The sequence below is a fragment of the Microtus pennsylvanicus genome, chromosome 3, assembly GCF_037038515.1.
Source record: "Microtus pennsylvanicus isolate mMicPen1 chromosome 3, mMicPen1.hap1, whole genome shotgun sequence".
NCBI lineage: Eukaryota > Metazoa > Chordata > Mammalia > Rodentia > Cricetidae > Microtus > Microtus pennsylvanicus.
The window spans coordinates 133,646,866-133,674,476 of NC_134581.1; the positions used below are offsets into that span (position 1 = coordinate 133,646,866).

Consider the following 27,611-nt stretch of genomic DNA (forward strand, 5'->3'; position numbering starts at 1 on the left):
TATATTTTATAATACAATAATCCAAGATACAAAACATTGACAGAATATAGTAAGTTACTGATATTATTCATGGTATTCCCAGCATTTCTATATTATTATTATTATTTATACAATGTACTGCCTGCACAACAGAAGAGGGCACCATATCTCCTTACAGATGATTGTGAGTGCTGGGAATTGAACTCAGGACCTCTGGAAGAGCAATCAGGCTCTTAACTTCTGAGCCATCTCTCCAGCACCTGGTTGGCATTTCTGAGCCGATTAATGTCCATCAAGAAATAGCATCAGCACTCACACTCCTATGCCTGTCTGTCAGCCCCTCCCCTGCCACTGTGGGACAATGGTCTTGTACCCTGTAAACATTTATCACTTGTATTGTTTTAATAAAACGCTGATTGACCATTAGCCAGGCAGGAAGTATAAGCAGGGTAACAAGAAACAAAAAACCAAAAAAAAAGAAAAATATAATACTGAGCAGATAACAAGTGTCAGGCTGCCCCCCCCCCCTACTCTTACGGAACAACACTGTAAAGCAAACAATTATTTCTGGTTGAGAGATGGCCCCAACACTCACACTTTTCATAATGTGCAGTATTATTTCAAATGTTTTAGATTACTTGTAAGTTAACAGTTCTTTTTAAATGTTCAGGTTTGAAATGTCAGAAGGAAGAAAGTAATATTGTCATATTGTTCATATGATAAGCCCCCATCAAGCGGAAACTAAATAGGAGAAAGAATGCTGGACGGTCTAGAGATAAGAAGCTTTCAAGCTCAAAGAACTCTGACAACTCCGTATGCTTCCAATGTTTTCTACCTATGAGATATAAATAACAGAGGATGCTGACGGACAATCAGCATCGCCTCATCCTACAAACACAATGTGCTCAACAAAGGAGGCTCGTCCTTTATTAAACTGCACTCAAGGGCAGGTGCCAAGGCCAAGCTGCCTTTGTGTTACCACATCTGGCCTAGGGCTTGGTTAAACAGATGTTAGTAAAAATTTGTTAACTGGAGGAGAACAGAAGGGAGGAAGAGTAATGAAGGGAGAGCCAGACTCAGTCTCTCGACAGATCTCTAACTTAGATGAGAGCAGTTATTTGAGAGAAACAGGCAACAAAAAATAAAAACAAAAGTAACTTTGATCCTCAGTCTTGACAAGTGATGGAAACTAGATAGTCATTTGTTTTTCACTCCAGCCCTATACTAGGAGAGGAACCTGCATCATCATCATCATCATCATCATCATCATCATCATCATCATCATCATCATCATTATTATTATTATTTGATTTTTTTGAGACAGGGTTTCTCTGTAGCTTCGGAGCCTGTCCTGGAACTAGCTCTTGTAGACCAGGCTGGCCTCAAACTCACAGAGATCTGCCTGCCTCTGCCTCCCGAGTGCTGGATTAAAGGTGTGCACCACCACCACCGGGTGGAACCTGCGTTTTAAGCTGCTGAATTGGTTGAGTTTAGAATAAGTAAATTTCTAGTGAGCTAGTAGATTGTTTTTATAGTAGTTTTATTGGAATTAGGATTATATATTATAAATTCTACCCTTTTTACAGTGTATAGTTAACTGTGTTGGAACAGTCTAAAATTGGAGTCATTCGAGGGAAATTCTGTTTCTGAGAAGAGCCCAAGAAAGCAAGAGTCTTACAACCTTATTTTTTCAAAACACAGAATTATTCTTGGCATGTGTTCTCGTGCGCCTCCCAGGTGTAGCAGAGAGGAGTGCATTTGTTCCAGCTGTCGTCATTCATGTACCTCGATGAGAAAACATGCTTTCGCCATGCATGGCTTGTCCCTGTAATCATACTCATAACTCAGGTGACTGTAGAATTTACACACTCAGAGTATAAATTGTCTGATGCTCTGAATAAAGGTGGCTACTGAATGAGACTTTAGTCCGCTTCATTTTTAGCCCTGCTCTCCCATTCAGCCTCTAACTAGAGCAGTAAACATATAGTTAGCGTTACTATCACCTCCACCTAGAACACTCTACCATGTCAAAACTACATCCCCAGTCTGCTCCCTCTGTGCCACCGTTTTGAGCAACACTCTCATAAACACCATGTCTTGTCACTCATGCCCTCCTACACGCTCATACTTTGCCTCTATTTTACTTGCTTTGCCAAAACCAAAACCAAACAAACAAATCCCACAAAACAAAACAAAACAAAACCCACCAAACAGTTCAGGTTCACAGCTGGGCACAGAGGAACATACTTATAATCCTAGTATTTGGGAGGCTGATGCCAGAAGATCATTAGTGGGTTCTAGGCCAACCTGGACCAAACAGTACGACTCTTCATCTGAAAACAAAGCACAACAAGCAGGAGGAACCCAAGTCCTCACTTGTCTGAGAAAGCAGGTACACAGCTAACTGCGACTGCTCACCAGTGTCCCAGCCGGTTCTCAAGGAATGCTGGGTAGGGCCTTCATTCTGCTGAGCAATGCTACACTCATTCCCTTGACCATTAATCCTCTCGCTCTCTTAGGTAACCTTTTCTGCTCTTTTCTCTTTTTAACACATTTTCTGTATCCCATCTGTCAACATACAGCATTGCTTTCTCTTTCCTGAGAAAATAAGAGGAATCAGAGAACTTTCAAGCCTTCCCAATTACTTTACTACCTAGTGAAATTAGATTCATACAGTCTGACGTCCTTCTTCTCCTAAGAGATGAACTGCTACATTCTTTTACAGCCGCTTCTCTACTTTCTAAATCGCATGCCCTTTGCTTGGTCAAAGACACCGCTCTGTTGGACCATTCCTATTAGTATACAAACACAAAATTATTTTTTCCATTAAAAATAATTAAAACAAGAAACAAAAACCTCTTGACAGCTCTTTTCCCCCAACAATTTCTTCTTCTCCTTTATGCAGAACTCCCAATGTTGGTCTCAATGACTTTAATGTTTTTCCTATCAGTCACTTGAGCTCAAACCCACTCTGCCAAACGCTCACAGCTACCACTGACCTCCACAATGCTAACTCCATTGGTTGTTAGCGCTTATCTCATTTCATCACAAGACGTGGTACGTCCGCCTCACTGCAAGCCCTCATTTCCTAGACTCTCGGGAGTCTATACTTCGGTCTCCTGCCATGTCTCTCTGGCTATTCCTTCTCAGCCTCACTAGTGAAGGCTGAAATGAGCTTAAGGGGCCAAAGCAGATCTCAAGACACTTATTTGGCGTCTCATTGAGTCTTGTAGCCTTTGGTCTGTGTGTGTGTGTGTGTGTGTGTTTTAAGACAAAGTTTCTCTATGTAGTTCTGGCTGTTCTGAAACTCAGAGATCTACCTGCCTCTTCCTCCTGAGTGCTGAGATTAATGGTGTGAGCCACTACTGCCTGGCAAGAGTTGTGGCTTTTATTAAGATTTACTTACTATATGTTTCTAAGTGTTTTACCCATACCAATGTGTCACGTGTCAAGTGCCTGCAGAAGCAGAAGAGAGCACTACATTTCCTGGAACTGGAGTTACTTGGGTGCTGGGAACCAAACCTGGGTCCTCTTGAAGAACAGCAAATGCTCTTTAACTGTTAAGCTATGTCTCCAGTTCATATATTCTCTCTTTTTGAATATTTATTTCCTTATTTTAGAGAGGGTGCATGTCCCATGCTGTGCATTTGGAGGTCTGAGGTCAACTTGTAGGAGTTTGTTCCTTCCTTCCACCTCCCCAGTCTTATGACTTGATATACCATCCATGAGCTAGTAACTCTAAACCATAGTAGTCCGTTAACTGCACACTTGTCTATCCAGTTGTCTGTTCTTCCTGGGTATCAGGCACCTTCCACTCATCCTGTTTCAGATTTGCGCTTTCTAGTTCTTCTCACCTCAATAAACTGCGATTTCACACTTCTATTGCCTAAGTCAAAACCCAGTAACTTTTGCCTCTCTTCTGCCTTTCAGACCCTGCATCCAATGATCAACAAACCCTTATAGCTCTGCTTTCCATTTCTTACTCACTCCCTTGTCTACACCATGGCTACCTCTTGTGTAAATGACAATAACCTTTTAGCTAGTTTTTTTTCCAGTCTGTGCTCCTATAATCTATCTTAAAAGAGCAGATGGATTAGTCACAGTTATGCCATGTAAGCAGCTCAAAACCCTCCTAGGGTTCACAGTCTTATCTACTAAGAGCCGAAGTTCTTATAATGGTCTAGAAGACTCTCACCAGCACAGAACTCTTCCTCTTATCTCTCACTCCTCTCCGGACACATCAATATCCAAATTAATCCATCAAGGTTTTTGTACTCTATTTCCTTTGGTTTCTACACAACACTCTCCTCCTATAGACATGGACATAATTCACTCTGCTGGAATAAACTTTTATTTATAATGACCTTCTACACTATTCATGCTCATCTGGAAAACTCCTATTCAGCCTGTAAGACCAACTTAAAATATTGTGCCTCCATAAAATATCCAGTAATCCAGGATCCCCAAGTATGTTATTCTTCATTTCTTTTATCCCTGAAAACTTAGCTTGAAAAGTCAACGATAAGAACACTGGGGATCTAGTTTTTTCAGGCTTAAAGATCACACCATTTTAATGGCGTCTCGAAAGAAAAGGATGCAAAGGCACAGTCTGCAAATGTCACAAACACATGCAGTCTTGCACATAACCCCATGGACCTATAAAGCAAAGAGTTTAAATTTCATTATCTGAATAGTTACTCTACCTATGGAAACAGCTGCTGGCACCCAGTGGCTACAGTTGAAAATGAATAAGAACACAGCCACTGCCAGCCAATAACTGGAGAAATAATCGAGAAAATAAATAACCTGACCTCTTTTTCTTCCTAGTCTCCAATCTCCAGCTGATGCTTCCCATTGGTTGAACCCAACTGGAACCCAAAAGGCAAGGGAGCTCAGCTAATGCAGTCCAGAGGTCAGCCTCCCAAGGCTTAGAGTATGGTGAAGAGAGATCTGGAGAGGCAAACAGAGAAGATCCTGCATACTATGCTATGGAGTTTAGGTTTGATCCTATAGGCATGCTATGCAAATAATTTGATCAGAATTCTAATTACAAAAAAATGTGTGTACAGTACCTAAGCATTACAGAGTCTAAACAGGAGGGGACAGAAGAATTCTTTAGTGAAGCATTCAGAATGAAGCCTGAAGAAATAAATATTAAATTATTTATCTATTTCCTTACATGTTTCTTAATCTTTAATTCCAAAGCTCCCCATATTGTGAGATACTAGAAAGTCAGGACTGAACTTCATTGATCCTTCTGTTCTATACCCTATTACTATGCTTGGCTTAAATAATTTTCAACAAAATAAGTCAAGGGGTTAAAAAAAAACAAAGATATTTCAAACTATTTTCTATTGGATAGTTGTATTGAAAACTTGAGAGGCATAAATATATGGACATATCCTAAAAAGGACTGGTAGAAAAATAATTAGTGGCTATTGAACTCCACTGACTCAATTATAATATGTCATTAAAGAACAGGCATTCCAAAAATGGAATGCCAAGATTTAAGAAAAACCTTATTATTTCTCAAGCATAGTATTCAATAATCAAGCTCTTACAGGAACCCAAAATCCAAATTATTAATTTGTATGACTATTTAACATGGTAATAGAGTCAAATTTGTTAAAAAAAAAAGTAAGGTCTTCAATATCAGCTTTTTCTCCAGTTGTTTATAAACCTGTGCCCCTGAGGCTGAGAGACCTCACTGTGGTCCCCTACTGAGGCTGAGAGACCTCACTATGGTGCGTCCCCCACTGAGCGCTGAGAGACCTCACTGTGGTGCGTCCCCCACTGAGCGCTGAGAGACCTCACTGTGGTGCGTCCCCCACTGAGCGCTGAGAGACCTCACTGTGGTGCGTCCCCTACTGAGCGCTGAGAGACCTCACTGTGGTGCGTCCCCTACTGAGCGCTGAGAGACCTCACTGTGGTGCGTCCCCTACTGAGCGCTGAGAGACCTCACTGTGGTGCGTCCCCTACTGAGCGCTGAGAGACCTCACTGTGGTCCCCTACTGAGGCTGAGAGACCTCACTGTGGTGCATCCCCTACTGAGGCTGAGAGACCTCACTGTGGTCCCCTACTGAGGCTGAGAGACTTCACTGTGGTGCATCCCCTACTGAGCGCTGAGAGACCTCACTGTGGTGCGTCCCCCACTGAGCGCTGCACTCTTCTGCGGCTCAGGCCGTCGCTCCTCAGTTCTCCATGGACTGGACCCCTCGGGGTTAAAAGTCAGCAAGGGGAAGAAAGCTATGTGTATTAATAGCTCATCTGGTTTGAAAACCTATAGTCTATAGCCTAGGAATATAGGAAAGAATGAAAAATCATCCTTTAACTGTAATAAAAGAAATTCACTTTTTTTTCCTTCAATAATGGAAAAATGGAGGGGTGGGAGAATAAGGGGGTGACATTTATTAAAATTTGCCATATTACACCAGACTGTCAAAAAATACTTTTCCTCCAGGAATAACTACATGCTTTCCTTCAGAGCAAAACAAAGCAAGCCAAAAGTCAAAGACCAAGTGAAAATCTTTACACAATTTTATCAAGCAACCAACTTAACACTATTCCAAAAGCCTTTGCTATGTATGTCCTACATGCCTAAGGCTAATTCCCATCTCTAATGACGACAGGGAAATCGTTCACTGTGAATAATTGCCACCATTCTTCTTTGCTATCTCTCCCTTTAACAGAAAGCAAATTACTGAACACACAAGAAGCTAGCGCGGAATAAGAGCCTGTGCGCGGCCTTTTAGGTAATGAGAACAGTCAATTGCTGAAGGCACTGGTGTGGCTCATCTGGCTAGAAGGCACCAGAGAAAGCTTGCTCCAGTTACTGTTCTGTCTTTTACTTAGCTATCAACCCCACTGTCTTCAATGTCCTCAGCATTCTGAAAGCCATTTCATCTCATGCCTGCCAACCTGAACACAGTCTATTTAGATAGAGTTACTTCTACAGCAGAGACGCTCAAGTAAAGACACAAGTTTTACAGGTCCTGAACATGTTAATCATGAGCAAGAAACACTCACTCTAGATCCCAGTTAAACAGTGAGAGATACTCGTGCTCTCTCTCTTTCTGCTCCTGATTTGGACCTTGAGATTTCAGTCCTGTGCTCCAATTTGGGTCTCTGTCTCTGTCTCCTTTCATCGCTTGCTGAAGGTTAATATTCAGGAGGATGCCTATATGTTTTTCTTTGGGTTCTCCTTATTTAGCTTCTCTAGGATCACTAATTATAAGCTCAATGTCCTTGGTTTATGGCTAGAAACCAAATATGAGTGAGTACATCCCATGTTCCTCTTTTTGGGTCTGGCTTACCTCACTCAGGATAGTGTTTTCTATTTCCATCCATTTGAGCATGGAACTCAGGACCGCGAGGGGTGCACCCACACATTGAGACAATGGGGATGTTCTATTGGGAACTCACCAAGGCCAGCTGGCCTGGGTCTGGAAAAGCCTGGGATAAAACCGGACTCTCTGAACATAGCGGACAATGAGGACTACTGAGAACTCAAGAACAATGGCAATGGGTTTCTGATCCTACTGCACGCACTGGCTTTGTGGGAGCCTAGGCAGTCTGGATGCTCAACTTACTAGACCTGGATGGAGGTGGGTGTTCCTTGGACTTCCCACAGGACAGGGAACCCTGATTGCTTTTCGGGCTGGGGGGAGACTTAATTGGGGGAGGGGGAGGGAAATGGGAGGCGGTGGCGGGGAAGAGACAGAAATCTTTAATAAATAAATAAATTAAAAATAAATAAATAAATAAATTAAGAAAAAAAAAGAAAAGAAAAAAGAAAAAAAAACAGTGAGAGATAGACACACAAGGACTCTATAGTAACTTACTTCAACTTTATTTTTATTTCTTTGTTTATTTGTTTGTCTATTAAGAGGTAGGAGGTGGGCCATGTCACATGTGTGGAGGTCAGAGGACAACTTTCAGGAGTTGGTTCTCTTCCTACGATGTAGGTTCCAGGAACTGAACTCATCTTGTCCTGCTTGCAGGCAAGTGACCTCACCACTGAGCCACCTCTTGAGCCTCTCAACTTTATTTCTAAAATGGTAATGTAAGCCTTCAGTGGGAAACATAAGCTACTAGAAGCTATCATCTTTGAGCACAGACATGTAGAAGACACTGAGATGTAGTTGATGCATCACATCACTAGACTACTGAGCTCAGCTGGCGGTGCTGCTAAGAGTTCCAGTCAAAGAAATCAAAGCTCAAAGAAGTGGCGTGCTGAAAGGCAGATGACTGAACTAATGCTTGAACACTGAAGCCATTCTCAAAGATTACTACCACTGCCAGGTGGTGGTGGCACATGACCTTAATCCCAGCACTCAGCATGCACAGGGAGGGGAGCTCTGTGAGTTCGAGGCCAGCTTGAGGTACAGAGCTAGTTCCAGGACAGCCAGGACTACACAGAAAAGCCCCCTCACACATACAAACACACACACACACGAATCACTATTACTGCTACAACTATCAAATTGAGAGTAAGACCTTCTAATATACCGTGTCTTAACAAGTAATCATAAATACAACTCAGACAAGCACATTTAATTAAAACCACATTAACCTGTTATTAATGAGAAGAAAATAATCCCTAGAGACATGACATATCCTTTGTGGTGTGAACTGTAAGCAAATTATGAATGGATCCCAACTTACAATAGGCGGCTCACAATGTTCTGAGTTTACAATGATGTGGAAGTATTATACCCTGAATAGGAATGAGACATTAAGTTTTGAATTTTTATCTTTTCCTGAGCAAGCGACAGGCCATTCAACACTCACGGTGCTGTGGAGCTACCAGCCACACGATGAAGGTTGATTTCATTTGTAGATCACAGAAAACATAAATACACCTAATTAAGTATCTAGGGCCAGAAGACATCTACAGTAAAGTCAGTAAAGCTAGAACATAAGCAGAAGTAGGCCTTCTTTACTCTAAGACAATGGCCGACCTAGTCCTCTCCGCCGAGAGCCTGGAAAGCTGTGCAGTCATCCCAGCATGGTGCTACAGGCATTTACTACTCCTGGACTCCAAATCAGTATCTCTATACCTTCAGTCCCATAAACAGCAGCAGAGGTAAGCTATACCACAACTCTTCTGTAGATTCAGAATCAAAGTACACACTATAAAATAAAATAATTTTGATAGGTTGTCAAAATTACCTATCAGTGACTTAAGTGAATAGATTAAATATTATTTAAACATCACTTTTGATTTAATTGCATAATTACAAAAACATTTAATTGTAATTTTGAACTGTCTGCTACATCCTACAAAGTTGAGAACCCCTGTGAGAAATGTTCCCATGGAGGTGGGGGTTCCTTGGACTTCCCACAGGGCAGGGAACCCTGATTGCTCGTCGTCGGGCTGAGGAGGGAGGGGGAGGGAAATGGGAGGCGGTGGCGGGGAAGAGACAGAAATCTTTAATAAATAAATAAATTTAAAAAAAAGAAGTTAAACATTATTAATCGGGTGTACTGTAATTTACATGTGAAGAAAGCACGCAGCCACAGTGACGTCTAATAAGAAAAACAAGGAATTACCTTGGCTAACAGATAGTGCTTGTAGTAATAGAGCTGAAACAGCAGGAACGCAGAACTTGTCAGTGTTAGGAGGGCCAAGATCACGTTCTTATTGATTCTACTCATTGGTCTGTGGTCTTCTCGCAGATATCTTTAACAGTAACCCAGCTGTTATCATCTTCTTCATGAAACAGGAAGATAATCTTGTTTTCTGTGAACAAAGAGGTACTTCTGAAAAGGAAAAAAAAGGTCAATTTGGCAAAAAAAAAGAAAAATTTAAAATTAGCTTCAATAATCATTGATCACACACACACACACACACACACACACACACACACACACACACACACACGTTATTTAGCCAAGCATGGCAGTACATGGCTATCATTTGGTATGCTGAGGCAGGGGAATAACAAGTACAAGGCCAGCCTGGGCTACACAGTGAGTCCTAGACCAGCTTGAGCAACCTAAAAAGACCCTTTCTCAAACAGACAGACAAACAACAAAAGCAAAACTGGAAGAGAAAAGGCTCTCTGCAGCTCTACAGAACACTTTGGCCAAGAGGAATGCAGGGGAAGGGGAGGAGCTTCTACAATGTTTGAGTCAACAGGCCTGGCCTGGGACCTTTGGATCTCAGAATGTGAGTCAGACAAGACTTCTGACCGTAATGAGAACTACTTCTGGGGGATAAGTGAGAAAGAAGTTTTTAGTCAAGAAGCACAGTATCTTTGTTTTGTGAGGGTGTGTGTGCGTGCGCGCATGCGCACATGCACGTGTAAAATAGGAATAAATGATCTTGGTATTGGCAAGGGTAGCGAATACTTTAGTAAACATTTTAGTCTTTCATCCTGGGTATCAATCACCTCCAATTATTTCTTCAGAATAAGAATTTAGTATGTATTTCCTAACTCCTCTCCAATATATGATCTTGGATAAATATTTTTATTTGTCCTCTAGTGTTTAGCTTTATGTCTTCAAGAATACTAATACCGGGGCTGGAGAGATGGCTCAGTGGTTAAGGGCATTGCCTGCTCTTCCAAAGGTCCTGAGTTCAATTCCCGGCAACCACATGGTGGCTCACAACCATCTGGAATGAGGTCTGGTGCCCTCTTCTGGCCTGCAGGCATACACACAGACAGAATATTGTATACATAATAAGTAAATAAATTTAAAAAAAAAAGAATACTAATACCTCTTTCACTTAATAACCTAAGTTTTCTGACTTAGTTTTTCTGGCTGTAACGAGAAACTGGCAAACTATGCCACCTTCTGTCTTCTTTCCTTTCCCTACTTATTTCTACTTGGTTATTTTATTCTGTCCAATAACTATGTTCTTTTACTCTTATTTGTACAGTGTCCCACAATGACGTTATATACCCACTGTCCACTCTATAAAAAAGAACGTAACAGAGCTGCTTACTTTCACTGTTTGCGCTGTTTAAACACAGGTGTCGGGAGAGTTTGGCTGTGAGGTCACACTTTACTTCCCCTGAGAAGTTACAGGGTTTATAGCTATACCCTGCAATGCTAATTTTTCTCTTGGTTGACATTCAATTCCACAGCACCAGCTACAGGGAATACGATTTGTTTTAATGGATCACCATGGAAGCACACATATTCCCTACCTTGTTGACCTAGACTATATAGTGATAGCGATTTCTATATATTCATTTTTCCTTGGCCTTTGCATAGTCTCTCAACTTATAAAGATTTCTTTGTAGAAAACTTTTTGATGTCGTTTGAATACTGTGTGCTGGCTCCTGCACACAGAACTTCTCAAGTCCTTCACGCGGCTTCCAACTCCTTCCGAGCTGGCCCCTCCCTGGCTAGTCGCCCTGTCGTGGTCGCCTTCCCCGTGGTTCACGCCTCCAGCCACTCCTTTAGGTGTACAGAGCAGCAGGCTGCAGCAGTTCCTTCCCTGCCGAGGCACCTCACATCCGATCCTTATCCCCGTATCTTCCGCTCTCACCACCCAGATCAAACGACACCGCCCCGACCCGGCTTCCACGAGCGTCTCCATCAACCTCCAAACTCGAAGCGGGGTGAGGACGATCAGTGGACAGCATCGGCATGCAGGGAAGATCTGCAACCGGGACGGCCGCAGCACACCGGCGGACCGATCTCGGCCTCCTCCCCACCGCCGTAGGGTGGCACCGCAAAGGTGGCTGGTACCTGGCGACCAGCGACAGGTGCCTGAGGACGTCCGCCCTGGACCAGCGACCCAGCCCGGGTGCCTTCATCTTACCTCACTCTACAGCAGCGGCGGCGACCTTGCTTTACGGCAGTCACAGCCGTCGCAAAGGGGCCGTCAGGCGCGCAGTCGCACACGCTGGACCTGGGACCGTTCTCGTCTTCTGCCACTTCTCTTAGTTCTTGGAACTCTGCTGTTTGCTTGGCCTTTAGAAAGCCGCCGGCAGCCTTCCCTTCAGCAGTGAACCGAGGCTGCTTCAGAATGTAGGAGAAACTCCGGCGAACAAAGCAGAACTGTCTCCCCTGGTGTTCTGGATCATCAGTACAGAAAGCTGGTTACGTGCGAACTTTGGGAGGATAATGATTTCTTCCCTTCGTTCTCACCCCACCCCTACCCTTCTGTAAGCACACACACTAAGCAAGCAGATTCACAACAACTCCTTGGGTTCTGCTTTGGATGCCATTGCTTGCGAATGGGGCTGGAGTGGGAAAGGTCGCTGTGTATTGATGAGCAAGCTCACGAGGTTGAACTGCCTAATTGACATCCAGGTCTAGGGCTGACTTCCAGTCTAGGGCTCAGAACAAACATACAGTTCTGGGGACTGGCATCTTTTGCTTTTAATGGTGTAGTTTAAAGAGTTATTGGTAAGGATCAGATGTGGATTTTGATAAGAAGTTTTGAGAATTAAAGGCACCAAACAAATTATTGTAGTTTTAAATTCTCTGTACGAAAATTACTAAGGGCCCATAGAAAAAGATGAAATAGTTTACCCTCCACATCCCGTTCTGTATTGTGTAATTCAAGCTGGTCTTAAACTCTCCATGTAGCCCAGGTTGGCCTTCAACGGATCCTAGTACTTCCACATCTCAGGTGCTGGGATTACAAATTTGCACTGTCATGCTTGGCTTAAAACAGAATTTTCCTAAAAATTGTGATCGTTTCAAAAAGTCACTATTAAGCCTGGATGCCTATGATTCAAGCATTTGGGACGTCAAGGTAGGAGGGTCAGGAGTCAGGCCTTGTCTTTTAACAACAACAAAAGTTAAAATTGATGCATACTGGAGGGACAAGAGGTGGTATTTTTTAAAAAATGAGCAGTGTTTATTATGCTAAACAATGTGCGAAAATTATAAGTAAGAAGAGCTGTCAGGTTTTTATAAGTGAATGCTTTTCAAGTGCATAGCTGTAAGTGTTATGGCTCTGAAGGGAAAGGCTTCCCCAGTGCAAGTGTTATACCTCCGCTCCAGCAGTGGGGGGAAGGTTTCCAGAGCAGAGGTGTTAGAGCTCTGCTCCCGCTCCAGGACGTATCCTGGAGTCCAAATACCACAAAGTCCCAGTACAACAAACCTCACACAGAGGTTTATTGCAAGGGGAAAAAGAAGATACAGGAAGGTAACTGCAGAAAGTAGCTCAGTTGAGCAGAACACAGGGTTTATATAGGGTTTCTTGGGTAGGTAGGCAGGGAGCTTTCCAGGGTGGCCTGGGATTAGTGGGATTCTGTGTACTGATCTTTGGCAAACCCAGGGATTGGTAGGATTCTGTGGCCTGATAGTCAGGCAAACTGAGATATTGGTGTGATTCTTTTTCTTGCCCCTGGTCTTGGGTTTGGGGTCAAGTTGGGATCAGAATGTTTTTCCTTGATCTTTTTACCCTACAATAGCACATCTTGTCCTGCATAAACCTTGAAAAGAGGCAGAGGACTAGCCAGTTTTCTAATTTCAATTTAAGTATAGATCTCATTGTTTTTCCTACATAAACACAGTCATAATGGGCCATCTGCATTTTCAAGTTTCTGTTACTATAAAATGGACCAGAATTTAAAGATATATGCCAAAGAAAGATTCTGGAACCCCTAAAAGAAAATTGGCATTCTTTTCCCTTTGGTTACCTTAGACATAACTTGTCAGGAACATTTTTTTCACAGTTTACCTTTAAAGTTTCCCCCACTTACAAGTACTTTATTTTCAACACAATTTTGAAAAGTAAAAGCCCCATATACCACTGGAAGTTGTAAAATAAAAAGATAAACACAACTTAACTGGTCACAATGATACTTGTTAACAGCCTGAATGTGAACTGCTCTCCCAAAGGCTTCTGTTGGTCTCTCCAGCCACTGGCAGTTTTAGAAACACGGAGAGGCAGGGCTCTAAAACCCTGGAGGAAGTGGGCCATTAGAGGAGACAGGCTAAGGTTTGTAGCCCAGCCCTGCTTTTAGTCTGCTCTCTACTTCTGGGTCCAGCCCATCTAGATGTGAGTAGACTCAGCCACCTGCCGCAGCTGCCATAAACTCTGCCATGCCCTACCTCCCATGATGGACTTTAACCTCTTCAACTATGAGCCAAAGGGAAGGTTTATCCCCCTAAGTTACTGCCATCAGATATTGTCAGATAACTAAAAAGTAGCACTTCTCAAGAATGTCAGCGAGATACTTGTGAGATTTTAGTTCACCATAAAAGTGGTTTGATCTGGTTAGCTAAATTTAAAGCCATTGGAAAGGATACAAAGATGAATAAAAATAGCCTCTGTTAGAAGTAAACATTCATCTTTCGAGAGTCATCCAGGAGTGTGTGTATACACATCCTAGCCTGTAACATTTGTGGTATTCTAAGGCAGCAGCATAAAGTAGCAGCCCCAACAAACTTAAGTAGCCAAGAGCTTAGCCTTCAAAATGCCTTCTCCTCGGGCTCAACAGATGGCTCTGCAGTGAGGAGCACTCAGTGTTCTCCTGGAGAACCCAAATTCTATTATGGAACCTCAGTCCCAGGGTATCCAGTACACTTTTCTGGCCTCTGAAGGGACCTGCACTTATGACATGACGTACTCATATACACGTACATAAACCTAAATAAAAATAACTTTAAAAAACGAATATCCATCTGGACAGATAATGTTTCTCAAGGACAATAAATCCAGATTCAAATATGGAAGTCTCAGATTCCTCGAACAACACCATGAAAGCATGAGTACCATATGACCTGGTATACATGCGTGCAGACACTCAGTTGGCACGTCCAAGCACCATCCGTTTCCACAGGTGCCACCCATGGTGATATAAATACGTACGGTTCAATCTTTTCTGGATGGACCTTGGGAACAGGTCTTTAGAGGCTCTCAAGGCAAACATAGGGATGGCTAGGAAGGGAATTCTGGGGTACTGGCCATCTGTTGAATAGTAATCTAAATTTGGGTGTGTCCGTGGAAGCCGGAGGAATCCCACCTCTAGTTTCCTTTCATGTTGCTGTAATCAAACACTCTGACAACAGCAGCTTAGAAGGGAGATCTTATTTGGGCTCAGTCCCAGATTACAGCCTATCACGTTAGGAAGTCTAAGAGGCAAAAGCTTGAAGGAGCTGGCTACATCACATCCCAAACCGTAAGAGCAGAATTAATGTGTGAGAGTTAGCTCTCTCCTCTGTTGTCCAGGCCCCAGCTGCGGAATGGCGCTGTCCACATTCAGGGTATGTCTGCTCACCACCATTAATTCAAAGAAAGTAGCCCCTCCTTAGGCATGGCCACAGATTAACCTGAGACAATCTCTCATTGAGACTCCCTTCTCGTGTGATTCTATACTGACTTGTGTCACATAGACAATTAACGCCAATCACCAGACACCCTTAGGGAGTTCCACTGGGTGAAGCTGGTAGCTTATCCCCACCATGATGCCATATGAAGCAGAGTTAACTAAGCGTTTTACAGATTATATGTATTTTCTGTCACATAAGAGTGGGTACCTTCAAAGGCAAGAAAAGGGCATTGGATACCCTGGGACTGAAGTTTCATAATAGAATATATATATTTATATATTCATCCCTCCCCTTAATACCATATACTTTATCACTGGTGCAGTTACAAGGAAGCACAGTAATAAAACCAATCTCTTCGGTGCTGACCTTGGGCAAAGCAGGGAGAAGCAACTAGTGCCAAGCAATGTTAAGTATAAAACTCTGTTTAATACAGGGAATGTCAACAGAAGCTGCACACAATTTACTAAGGAAAAGACACAAATTTGGGGGAAGCCAACTGCCATGAGGCTGGACAGTGAAATGCTCCTCCAGATTCTTTCATTCAATAGCAGTGCTACTTTAGTCTGTGGAACCTACAGTTGCTGGGAGTTTGCTGTTTGAGGACAGGTCTTAAAGGTCACAACCAACCTGTCTGTGACTGGACCAGTCTCTTTCCCTGATCTGCCAGGATGTGAGAAAGCAATTCCTTTCAGATGCCTGTCACTACCAGCAAGCCAGTTAAGTCACCATGCCTTCCCGTACGTGACAGATTTCTATTCCCTCAAAATACATATTTCTTCCCTTAAGCTACTTGTCAGGTATTTGGTCATAGTGACAAAACTAACAGACTACATATGTATAGTATCACCTGCAGGGAGGGATATGAAGAATGTATATATACCATCATACACAAATACTAGTTTGCAGTTATAAGTTAGAAAGAGGAACCTTCAAAATTCTGACAGCCGATTTTATTGAATTAACTTTTAACTGTGGAGGCCAGTTCTTTGCATAGCAACCAAGAAAGTAAAGAACGAAGGATCCATGCTTGCCTTTCTTTAGTTACCTTCTATTTTAATACCAAAATGCTACAGCTAGTACTGTTTATCTGTGTGTATGTATGCAAGAGAAACCGCTGAGAAAAACCTAACTTTTCAAGGGTAAGTGCATTTAAAAATCTCGATTCTGTTAAAACTGTTAAGTTGCACCCATCCATAGGCCGTCTTTCTACTCAAGAGGACTGCCTGTCCCTGCAGACCTCTGTCATACACTCCTCCTCATGGTACAATGTTTCCCTTTTATCTTTCTCTTGGTTACCAAGACTTTTAAGAACAGGAACTACAGCCTAAATATAGTCATTCTGACATTGTTATTTGGTTTCCCCTTCAATTTGTTTCAGGTTAGAGAACACGCTGGTACCAGGATGGAGTTCTGAGTCTGACTCTTTGAGTGAGACCCTATCAAAATGCACCTTAGGCTGTGATGCACTAATTACTGCATCTTCAGTGTATAAAACAATAGCTACCAGTGATATGTATTCATTTCTACATTAACAAATTTAAAATCTCAGTTGACTAGTACATTATTCTCAGAAGCTGCCTGTGACTAGGGGCTACTGAGCAAATACAAGGCTTCCATCATTACATAAAACTCTATTAAATGGAATTTTCTAACATTTTAAGGCAATAGCACTATAGCTTTTAAAATATTCTCATTCTCAACAAAACAACTATAGATATTTAAATAAAAGTTGATAAAAAATCAAACACTCACACAAAAGAAAGCAAAGAAAAAGTTTAATTTTTAGAGGGATAATACAGGTGCTTTTGTAAAAACTTGAAGTAGAACATTTTATACAGAACATACAATCATTTCAACACACAAGTTACTGGACTTTACACTCATTCTAAAGTTTAAAAACAGCATTTAAAAGGCTTTGTCTTGTTTCTAAGGAAAATGAGGCAGTGTGCTCATTTCAAACACTCTTGTAGCACTGAGTATATCACGTGTAGTTGATTAATGGTCTTCATCCACAACTTAAAGGTTAAACCTGAGGAACTGCAAATTTTTTTTATCACAACTGCATAGCAAAGTCATGTCCCGATAACAGACATACCAACATCCTGTAGAGTAGGAGAACTTGTAAACCATTTAATACGTCCAATTTAGAGCAACACAATATGTCCAGAGAATAACTGATACAGGTTAATGAACAGGTTTTGAAATGTTTTTCGATAATTTGTCAAGTGTAACAAATAACTGAACCATCTGGTTGTTGGAGAAGAGTTATTTTATCCAACTTTACTCTGCACGAGTACCAGGCCATCCTAAATGTTATTTTATCCAACTTCACTCTGCACGAGTACCAGGCCATCCTAAATGTTATTTCATCCAACTTCACTCTGCACGAGTACCAGGCCATCCTAAATGTTATTTCATCCAACTTCACTCTGCACGAGTACCAGGCCATCCTAAATGTTATTTCATCCAACTTCACTCTGCACGAGTACCAGGCCATCCTAAATGTTATTTCATCCAACTTCACTCTGCACGGAGTACCAGGCCATCCTAAATGTTATTTCATCCAACTTCACTCTGCACGGAGTACCAGGCCATCCTAAATGTTATTTCAGCCAACTTCACTCTGCACGGAGTACCAGGCCATCCTAAGTGAAAGTGCAAATTCCCGATGGAAAAGGAGCTGAAGCCATTTGCGTATTTAGGCTTCTACTCTACACAGGGATGCTGTGGAGGAGCTTTTACAACTCTAGAAGATATGTAGTAGTTGAGAAAATGTCCACAGACTCAGTCGTGCACTAAGCAAATTAATAGTACAGAACACTTTAATAGGAGGTCTTACTTTTTAAAAAATCATTTAAAAATCATCGGTAATACCAACTTAAGAACATGCTTTTTCAAAGTAAACAGGATTTACAAGTATCCAAATGCTTACAGCCATTATTAATGAAAACCACCCCTTCTCCAGAGGACTCCATGTCATTACACACCTCACAACAGCCCTGTGAGGTAGGCTAAACAATGCAGAATATTTTAAGTAAGGCAATAGAGATCCAAAGTGGTGAGTGACTTACAAAAGATCATATTACTGTATGGGAGAGTTATAGTGATTAATTTTAAATACTTAATGTCACGAATCTTAAAGCCTAGCAGCTTTTCCTGGCGCTATTTCCCAGCGTTAGCTATTATATCTTCATAGAATCAGTCATGCATTTGATTTTACAGAGTCTCCGTCAAAAGATCAATTAGACTCAGTCCTTTGGTACCTTAGAGATACTGAGAATGTTCAAACGACATTTTTCTCATAGTTCTGTGCTCTCCAAAATGTTCCAATATTAAAATGCCTTTTACCAATCTCTTCCAACTTGATTTATTTTAAAATTGGTTCAAAGTTCCAAGCAAAGCAAATACATTCACTGACCGCTGCCCTACATACTGTAAATCCTCTATATAGTTTTTCCTAAGCACCAACTTAAGTTGACTGAGTATTATTAAGAAAATATATAATTTTAAACAAATATAACTTAACTGATGATGTATCAAAGTCTGTATATTATATTAACCCAGAAAAAAGTACTCTTTTAATATGGTTGGATAGTCAAGATAAAAGTTCTATGGTAATTTCTGGTATTGATTACTAAGCTGATATTCTTAACATTCATATGGCATGTATAACATTTCAATTCAAACAACAGCAACGAGCAATCTACTTAACTTCCAACTGGAGGAAAGTTCCTATGGTATTCAAGTTAATCATACCTCTTAGGTAACAAATACTGACATCAGACTCACAAGTGTGAACACTGTTCAGATACAGATAAAAAACTAAAAATACCAATTGCAATGTAATGTTGGTGTGATGATCTTCAGTAAGAAAAGCTTTATTATTGTTATTTTCAACTTCATGGTGACCTGGATACTAAGTAAATCCATGCTTACCTCTTAAGGACTGCATATAGTGTAAAAACAAAACCAGGAAAGAAACTTTTCCAGACTTTTGGTTACAATATAAAAGTGTAGTATTATGATTTATCATTAATTTGATAGGTTTTTTTACAAGCTAAAACAAATGTACTTTAAATTTTTAAAAGTTATATTGTGTATGTGCATTGTGTGTGTGTGTGTAGGTGTGTGTGTAGTTCAGAGGACAACTTACAGGAGTTGCTTCTCCCCAAACTTGTGTGCCCCAGGGAACAAACTCAGTCATCTTCCTGGCAGCAAGCTCTTTTCCTGTGATCCATCTTCCCAGCCCAATGAATGTATTTCTTTAAGAAGTGTAATGACATATTAACAAAACATTATTTTTAGATGAAGACTATAACATCAAAAACAGCAGAGCGAGGTGCTATGGTGAATTAAACTCTACTAGTTTTGGAAACCTGCATAGAAAGTAATAAAACTGATGCCAGAGCATAGAAACTCAAGTACTGTTATACGGCTTATATGCCGTGACTGAAACACTCACATTTTCGTCTAGAGTGGTGTGAGACCAGCACGCTGCCTGCTGTGCTGAAGAGGCACCATGGCCTAGAGGAATATAGTTCATGGTAAGACGTATATACTGTCTCCTTTTAAGATTAATATTCTTTGGAGTAATCACTTCCCAAATATATCCCTTTCCAATTTTTAAAATTGTTTTTGAAAGAAACAATTGCAAATACATAAATAGTTATAATTTTTTGGAAAAGATATATAGAGAAAAATCAATCATTCTAAGTAAGTCAGGAAATAGAATATCTTGACCTAATTAAAATATTTCATTATAAACATTTTCTTTTATTATTTATACCAAGGATCTTGGAAGTTCAGGTTATACATAATATTGTTGATGGTTTTATTCCACAAATGAGACCCTGACTGCAAGTCAGTCAAAATCTTCAGAACAGACTGCTTTCAGAGCAGACGGAGAAGGGCACACCTGCTGTCCAGCATTCACTGTCCTATGGCAGAGGTGCTATCAAACCCACAGACAAACCCTTAATACTTCTTTAAAACCTCTACCTGGAACATTCAGAGAATCACAATATATTACATTTCTATGTGCATTAGTCATGAAGTGGTCGGTGTATTACATATTTGCCAAACTTTAAATGATGTGACAGTCAGCTGGGTCAGTGAATTGTAGCAGAATTCTTTTCTAAAGTGCTTAAGGCAGCCCCTTCCTGTCTACTTCCAGCTGAATAAACCTGGGTTGGAATTCTACTGCTGAAAGAGAAATACAATACTTCTACATGTTTTCATGAGACAGTTTCACACCTGTGTCTGTGCATTCCAGTCCACGTCTCCTGCGCTTCCTTCATGGAAAGAGCGGTGCTTGAGCGGGGCACGCAGACATGGAAGCAGGGAAGAGCGCCGGGAGCGCACGTGAGTTTTGAGAGGACCTCTGGCGGATGTACCACAGCAGCTAAGCTGCGCAAAGCTCAGTTTTTACCTCTAATGCTAATGAGGATGTCAAAGACTATGATCAATTAATAGTTACCTTATTTTGAAATGATTTAAGTAGGCACTATATTCAATTATTTTTAATTTAAAAACAAGGGTGACAAACTTCCTTTTAACTTAATAAACTTAGGGTTTTTAAACTAAAGTACTACAGATGTTTTTTTTTTTAATAAAATAAGAGACAATAAGAATCAGAGAGAAAGAAAAAGCTGTTACTTGAAAGTAATGAAGGAATAATTAGTACCAAATATCACGTGATAAGATCTTGGACTCTTATTCACTGACTTTATACTTTGTACTATAAATACACTGAGAAACAAAACCTCTTAGTAAAAATCGCGCATATTCCAATGAATGCGTGTTAATTTTATATAAAGGTCTCAAATGATGGTCCAAGAACCACACGCACTCCTCCAGCCCTCAACAGAAGGCCCTCACCACTAAGTGCAAGCTGCCTGGCCTAAATTCAATTGACAGTGAGTGTGCGTAGAGGAAAAAGGCACTGTATAAATGAGAAGACAACTATGGAAGATATAATATCATAAAGAAAAGTTCTATGTAAGAACAGCTGGCTCTTAATGTCATTTTTGACAAAATATACTGAGTAGTCACACAAAACAATTTCAGTCAATTACTGCTTACAGGTATGACTTTACAAAAAGGAGCAACTCCTTTTTCCTAAGGTCATGAAATGATATTCCTATAGGTAGTAGAACTCTGAACAATGCCTTTCAAGCTATCAGAAATGAAAATAAAATACTGCTTTGGGGAACCAAATGAATATTGGCATATTTCACTCTGTAAATAGTTTCAGTCTGAAAAGCTGCCAATGTGTTATCAGATGACAGTGCAGATATCTGTTACATGAGAAAAATAGTATCCTACGTCAAATTTGTTTTATCAACAGAACAAAAACAATCATGCCAGTAAGCAGCAAATTTTAAGAGCAAATACTTATGACCGCCATACAAACACCACACAGAAAGCAGCAACAGACACTTCTCCAGGGAAGTTTGCCAAAGCCCAAGACACTTAAAACAAAAAGAGATTTAAAGTCTCAAAAATTAAAAGTCGAATATTCACTTCTTTAAAGGGCTGCCTGAAAGCAGTTTTATAATTTCAGCTTCAACTTTGGCTTCAGAAACTCGAGTTTCAGCAACTCTGCAATAGGTAACCACAGCTGCACTTGCTGATTCACACGTCCCCTCGGGAAAGATGTGGGCTCGGGGAAGACATGCGTGATCATTTGTGGAAGAATCATAAACTTTTAAACAGTAAATGAGTGAAACAAAAAGACAAAAAAAAACCCCACCAAATCTTCAAATAATTATTTGAAAACGTTTATACTAAATCAGACACATGTAGTTTTCTCAAAACAGTTAGTTAAACTATTCTATATCTTTGTAAAAATAACTTAAACTATTCCAGAAAGGAATACTTTAGAAATATTTCTTTATAATCTTTCACAGACAAAAAATTAGTAATGTACAGCTTTTTACCCTTTACAGAACTTAATCAACCAACTTCCACTCTCATTAGCAAGGGTAAAAATAAGCAATAATTACATTATCATCAGTGCTAGCTTAAGAGGAAATCTTTTCAAAGGTAGCTTTAAAAGGTGGGATTAAAGAAGAGAACAAAATTAGAAAGCCAGGCTTTTCAAACAGTCCCCAGGAGCACAGGGAGGAGCAGAAGGTGTGACGAATACTCCCTTTGCACTGTCTAAATTCTTCCTATCTGCTTGATATTTTGGGTTATAAGAACAATTATCACAATATTTTAGAGGAAAAAATTATATGAATCTGGTCAATAAATAAGTTACCTGTCAAAAGCCCAACTCATTTATAAAAGGTGAAATGAGCCGCTGTAAAAAACTTCTCTGCCATCCAAGGCAATGATCTGAATTTCTAAGAAGTCTTGGGACCCTGTGTTCTGAAAGCGTCAGGTTAAGGAATTAATGACAGCTGGTGAGGAGAAACAAGAACACAGTAAGCTTTCAGAGCTTTGCAGCTCAGGCCCTGGGTCACCATATATAACTATTACTATTAGACGAGCCAAAGTATCTCAAGAAACGGAAAAATGGGTTTCTACATAAATCCTTCAATACCACTCCTTTTCTATTTACTACTCAAACGACAGTCCATAGGTACTGGCTTCTGGGACACTAAGTACACTCCTGTGGCTGCTTCCTATTTGGTGCTTAGTCTAGCAGAGTCCAGGCTTTAAAGCAGAGCATAGCAGGCCTCATTCCCACCACTCCAAAACGTCTGCATTAGGATCTGCGTGGAAAGGCCACCCAAAGAAGAAGGGTAAACACAGTCTGAGGAGCTGTTACTGAGTGACATTGTTCAGGCTGCTGGCTGAACCAGTCATTCCATTTTCACTTTTCTGAAGTGTCCTCACAGCACTTGGAACCTGCATTCCAGTACTCAAAGAAAGTCCACCACACCAGACCTAGGACAAGACAAAACCTCGGTTAGACTCAGATCAAAATGAACTCCAGGTATCCTTAACCTTCCATTTGAAAGGCAAATGCGACATATATGAACATCAGCAAATCCCAAACTGATAAGTTTAACGTTTGAGCTGAGGAGGAAGGGAAAGGCTCACAGTGGCCAAAGGAAGACTTTGACCGCAGAAGCCACCGAAACTGCATCCAAGAATGGGAATCCAGGCAGCACAAACTCCAGAGGCTAACCCAGATTAATGCCAGCAGACAATGTTGACTGCTGGTACTTTCCTAATCATTACAACCAGGGGATATGCATCCCAAAGAAACTTCCTTATCTTCCGTATTATTTTAACAGAGGCATGGCTTTAGATATAGGACACATGGGCCAGTGAGGCGGCTCGGCAGGTAAAGAAAAGGCAGTGTCTATGCAAGCCAAACGACCTGAGCTTCATCCCTGGAACCTGTAGTCAAATTAGAGGAATCAGCTTCTGAGAGGTGACTTCCACATGCACACTGTGGCCCATAATCTCTCTCTCTCTCTCTCTCTCTCTCTCTCTCTCTCTCTCTCTCTCTCTCTCTCTCTCTCTCTCTCCCACACACACAAATATAAAGTTAAAAAACACAAATGAGTTTATGAACGATAAAGTCACCTTGCTTGTGAAACAGTCCTATTAGTCAATAAAGTTAGAAAATAGATTGGAATAGTCAAGAGACTTAAAATATAAAAAAATATGGACAATTTAGATTATCAGCTACCATGTATACAGCAAACATGAGTTTAAAGCAAGGCTAACTGTAGAATCATTTAAGAATTCCTACTTTCAAATATAAAACTGTTAACTAGTGTTGCACCAAAGACTCTACAACTGAAACGATGAACTACATGGCTAACATTTAACATTTTTAAAACCAGCAGGCTTGGCAATAACAAATTCCCCAAATGTGAAAATATTCCTCAGATACAGATGTAATAAGTTAACTGTTTAAATGATTCGGGAAAAATATTTCTTTAAAATACCTAGCAGAAGAGGGCTGGCCAGATGGCTCAGCAGTCAAGAGTCCTGGTTGCTTTCAGAGGAGTGTGTTAAGTTCCCAGAACTCACAAAGTGGCTCACAGCCATCTGTAACTCCAGTTCCAGGGGGTCTGGTGCCCTCCTCTGGTGTAGGAAGTATTGCAGCTTGTATTAGCCCCGCCTACTGGGGCGAGGCCTCTCTTACTATTTACAGGGTTCATGTCCTTTATTTAGGGCTAGAGTCCACTAATGAGTGAGTACATACCATATTCATCTTTTTGGGTCTGGGTTCTCTCACTCAGGATAGTGTTTTCTATTTCCATCCATTTGTATGCAAAATTCAAAGTCTCATTATTTTTTTACTGCTGAGTAGTACTCTAATGTGTATATATTCCACACTTTCTTTATCCATTCGTCCATTGAGGGGCATCTAGGTTGTTTCCAGGTTCTGGCTATTACAAATAATGCTGCTATGAACATAGTTGAACAAATGTAGTATGACTGAGTAACTTTGGGTATATGCCCGAGTGGTATTGCTGGATCCTGAGATAGATTGATTCCCAATTTCCTGAGAAACCGCCACACTGATTTCCAAAGTGGTTGCACAAGTTTGCATTCCCACCAGCAATGAATGAGTGTTCCCCTTAATTCATATGCTCTCCAGCATAGGCTATCACTGGTGTTTTCGATTTTAGCCATTCTGACAGGTGTAAGATGGTATCTCAAAGTTGTTTTGATTTGCATTTCCTTAAGGAGGTTAAACATGACCTTAAGTGTCTTTTGGCCATTTGAACTTCGTCTGATGAGAATTCTCCTTTCAGTTCAGTACCCCATTTTAAAATTGGAATCAGAGCATGCATGCGCCCCTTCTCTTTTGTTCCCCTTCCTCCGTGCCCAGTAGGCTGCTCCTTTGGGTCGAATGATTCAACTGGTCAAGCGGATAATTCTGATTTGTGACTTTACCCCTTAATAAATGCCTATCTATTTCTTATTTCTGAGCCAGTGCGGGGTTTCTTTTAAGTGTCCGACCACCATAACCCCTGGTACACTCCTCTGTCCTCTGTGGCACCAGGGATGGATGAGGTGGACATACATTCACTGCTTGCTTAGGGCTTCTATGCTGTCATAAAACACCATGAACAAAAGCAAAAGGAAGGAGTTTTTCTTACATTCTGTATTACAGTTCCCCATCAGAGGAATCAGGAGCCATGGAGGAACGCTAGCTTACTGACTTATTTCTCACAACTTGTTCAGCTTGCTTTCTTATACGAGCCCAGGCATGGCAACACCAGCCATGGGTTGGGCCCTCCCACATCGGTCAAGAAGATACTTGACAGACTTGCCTACAGTCCAATCTCATAACTGAAGTTTCCTCTTCCCAGATAACCCTGGCTTGTGCCAAGGTGAGAGAAAACATCACAATACAACCAAAATATACAAGCAGGCAAACCCTCATATACATAAAATGTGTTTATTTTTTAATTTTCAAAAAAATACTAGCAGAAAATTTAAAGGTCAGTTTAAAAAAAAGTAAGCAACTGAGTGGTGGTGGTGCATGCCTTTAAACCCAGCACTTGGGACACAGAGACAGGTGGATCTTTGTGAGTTCCAGCCTAGTCTATAAGAGCTAGTTCCAGGACAGGATCCAAAGTTACAAAGAAACCCCGTCTTTAAAAAAAAAAAAGAAAGAAAAGAAAAGAAAAAGAAAAAGAAAAAAAATTAAGCAGTACTAGAGGAAGTGGGTATCCAAGTGCAAAGAAGAAGAAAAAAAGGCATGAGCTAGACTGTTTACAAAAGTCTACTCAAAAGAGATCAATCACAGACTTAAATGTAAAACTTAAAAATACAAAACTTGAAGAAGAAACAAGAGCATAAAGACAGCATGCCACTCCATAAAACTGAAAAGGAGGCTAAACGAATCTGGAGCATTAATGTCCAGGATGGTGGCTAATCTTCCAGAAGAGCCTCTTGGGGGTGGAGGTGGGCACAGGACACTGTAAGGCTGCACTGCTCGCTCGGGTGCTAGTCACAAAGGTGAGTGCAGTCCTGTAAATATCCATCTTGCAATTCTGTACCTCTGTATGTTAGGACTGACTTTAATAAGACATACTGAAAACACACAGAAATTTAGAAAGGGTGGGTGGGGAAAAGGAGACGAATACAAAGGGAGTAAGGTACTCTGCTTCCTCAAATAATACAGCACATATTATTCTCAAAACTGCCAAGCCAGATAAAAAATAAATAAGATACTAACCATGAAACCAGGTAGTACTGGCTGAGTAAATTTTGTCTTGAAGGAATATAGCAACTGCTTTGAGTGTGCATCATAGAAAGACAGCTGACCTAAAAGGATAGAAAGTCTAATGCATTATCCAAAGTTATAACATCTAGGATCAACATGTGACCACGTCAAAAACTGTATTTTAGCATTAATTTTTTTACAAACTGTATGAACCATACTTAACAATTCTTATAAAAATCTGAAAACATGAAAAGAAAATCTAACTCTGGTTTTCTCCTGGCATTCAAGACCTTGGTAGTATCTCCATAATCTATTAAGCTGGTGCAGAAGTAAGTGTGGCTTTGCACTGTTGAAATTTGCCATCACTGGCATACGTAAGAACACCATATAATTCTTAAATAGTTATTGGTTATGCTGTGTACCGCTTTAATGTACATTCCTTGCTTTTTGTTTCTTGTTACTAACATTATTTGCTGTTTGTTTTACATTTATTTTATACTATGGAAATGCCAGACAAAAAGCAAACTCAAGTTTTCTTATATATGTTTAAAACTGGTTGTAAAGCAAAAGACAAAACCCACAGCATCAGCATGGAGTCTGGTCGAGGCACCACTAGTGGACACACACTACAGCCCTGGCAGGATCCGCTAGTGGACACACACTACAGCCCTGGCAGGATCCGCTAGTGGACACACACTACAGCCCTGGCAGGATCCACTAGTGGACACACACTACAGCCCTGGCAGGATCCGCTAGTGGACACACACTACAGCCCTGGCAGGATCCGCTAGTGGACACACACTACAGCCCTGGCAGGATCCGCTAGTGGACACACACTACAGCAGTGGCAGGATCCGCTAGTGGACACACACTACAGCCCTGGCAGGATCCGCTAGTGGACACACACTACAGCAGTGGCAGGATCCGCTAGTGGACACACACTACAGCAGTGGCAGGATCCGCTAGTGGACACACACTACAGCAGTGGTGGGATCCGCTAGTGGACACACACTACAGCAGTGGTGGGATCCGCTAGTGGACACACACTACAGCAGTGGCAGGATCCGCTAGTGGACACACACTACAGCCCTGGCAGGATCCACTAGTGGACACACACTACAGCCCTGGCAGGATCCGCTAGTGGACACACACTACAGCAGTGGCAGGATCCGCTAGTGGACACACACTACAGCAGTGGCGGGATCCGCTAGTGGACACACACTACAGCCCTGGCAGGATC

General features: G+C 41.1%; 2 protein-coding genes across 10 annotated transcripts in view; both read right to left on the reverse strand.

Moving 5' to 3' along the window:
* Fktn (fukutin) overlaps positions 1 to 11,911 on the reverse strand; it is a 44,535-nt gene extending 32,624 nt beyond the window's left edge. The window contains exons 1-3 of one of the 6 annotated variants that reach the window (XM_075967203.1): positions 11,756 to 11,801; positions 9,532 to 9,741; positions 4,791 to 4,929 (exon numbers count right to left, since the gene is read on the reverse strand). Coding sequence is in view for 4 of the 6 variants with exons in the window: in XM_075967201.1 (XP_075823316.1) it covers positions 9,532 to 9,636 (105 nt within the window). In the remaining 2 variants the exon portion in view is untranslated. Of the gene's footprint in view, positions 1 to 4,790; positions 4,930 to 5,051; positions 5,119 to 9,531; positions 9,742 to 9,930; positions 10,109 to 10,500; positions 10,628 to 11,135 lie in introns of those variants that run through there. The other 5 variants (XM_075967201.1, XM_075967204.1, XM_075967199.1 and 2 more) reach the window with 5 other exon arrangements.
* Positions 11,912 to 16,983: 5,072 nt separating this feature from the next.
* Positions 16,984 to 27,611, reverse strand: part of Fsd1l (fibronectin type III and SPRY domain containing 1 like) — a 75,019-nt gene continuing 64,391 nt past the window's right edge. The window contains exons 12-14 of one of the 4 annotated variants that reach the window (XR_012910077.1): positions 26,384 to 26,472; positions 17,702 to 23,118; positions 16,984 to 17,510 (exon numbers count right to left, since the gene is read on the reverse strand). Coding sequence is in view for 2 of the 4 variants with exons in the window: in XM_075967205.1 (XP_075823320.1) it covers positions 22,996 to 23,118; positions 26,384 to 26,472 (212 nt within the window). In the remaining 2 variants the exon portion in view is untranslated. Of the gene's footprint in view, positions 17,511 to 17,653; positions 23,119 to 26,383; positions 26,473 to 27,611 lie in introns of those variants that run through there. The other 3 variants (XR_012910076.1, XM_075967205.1, XM_075967207.1) reach the window with 3 other exon arrangements.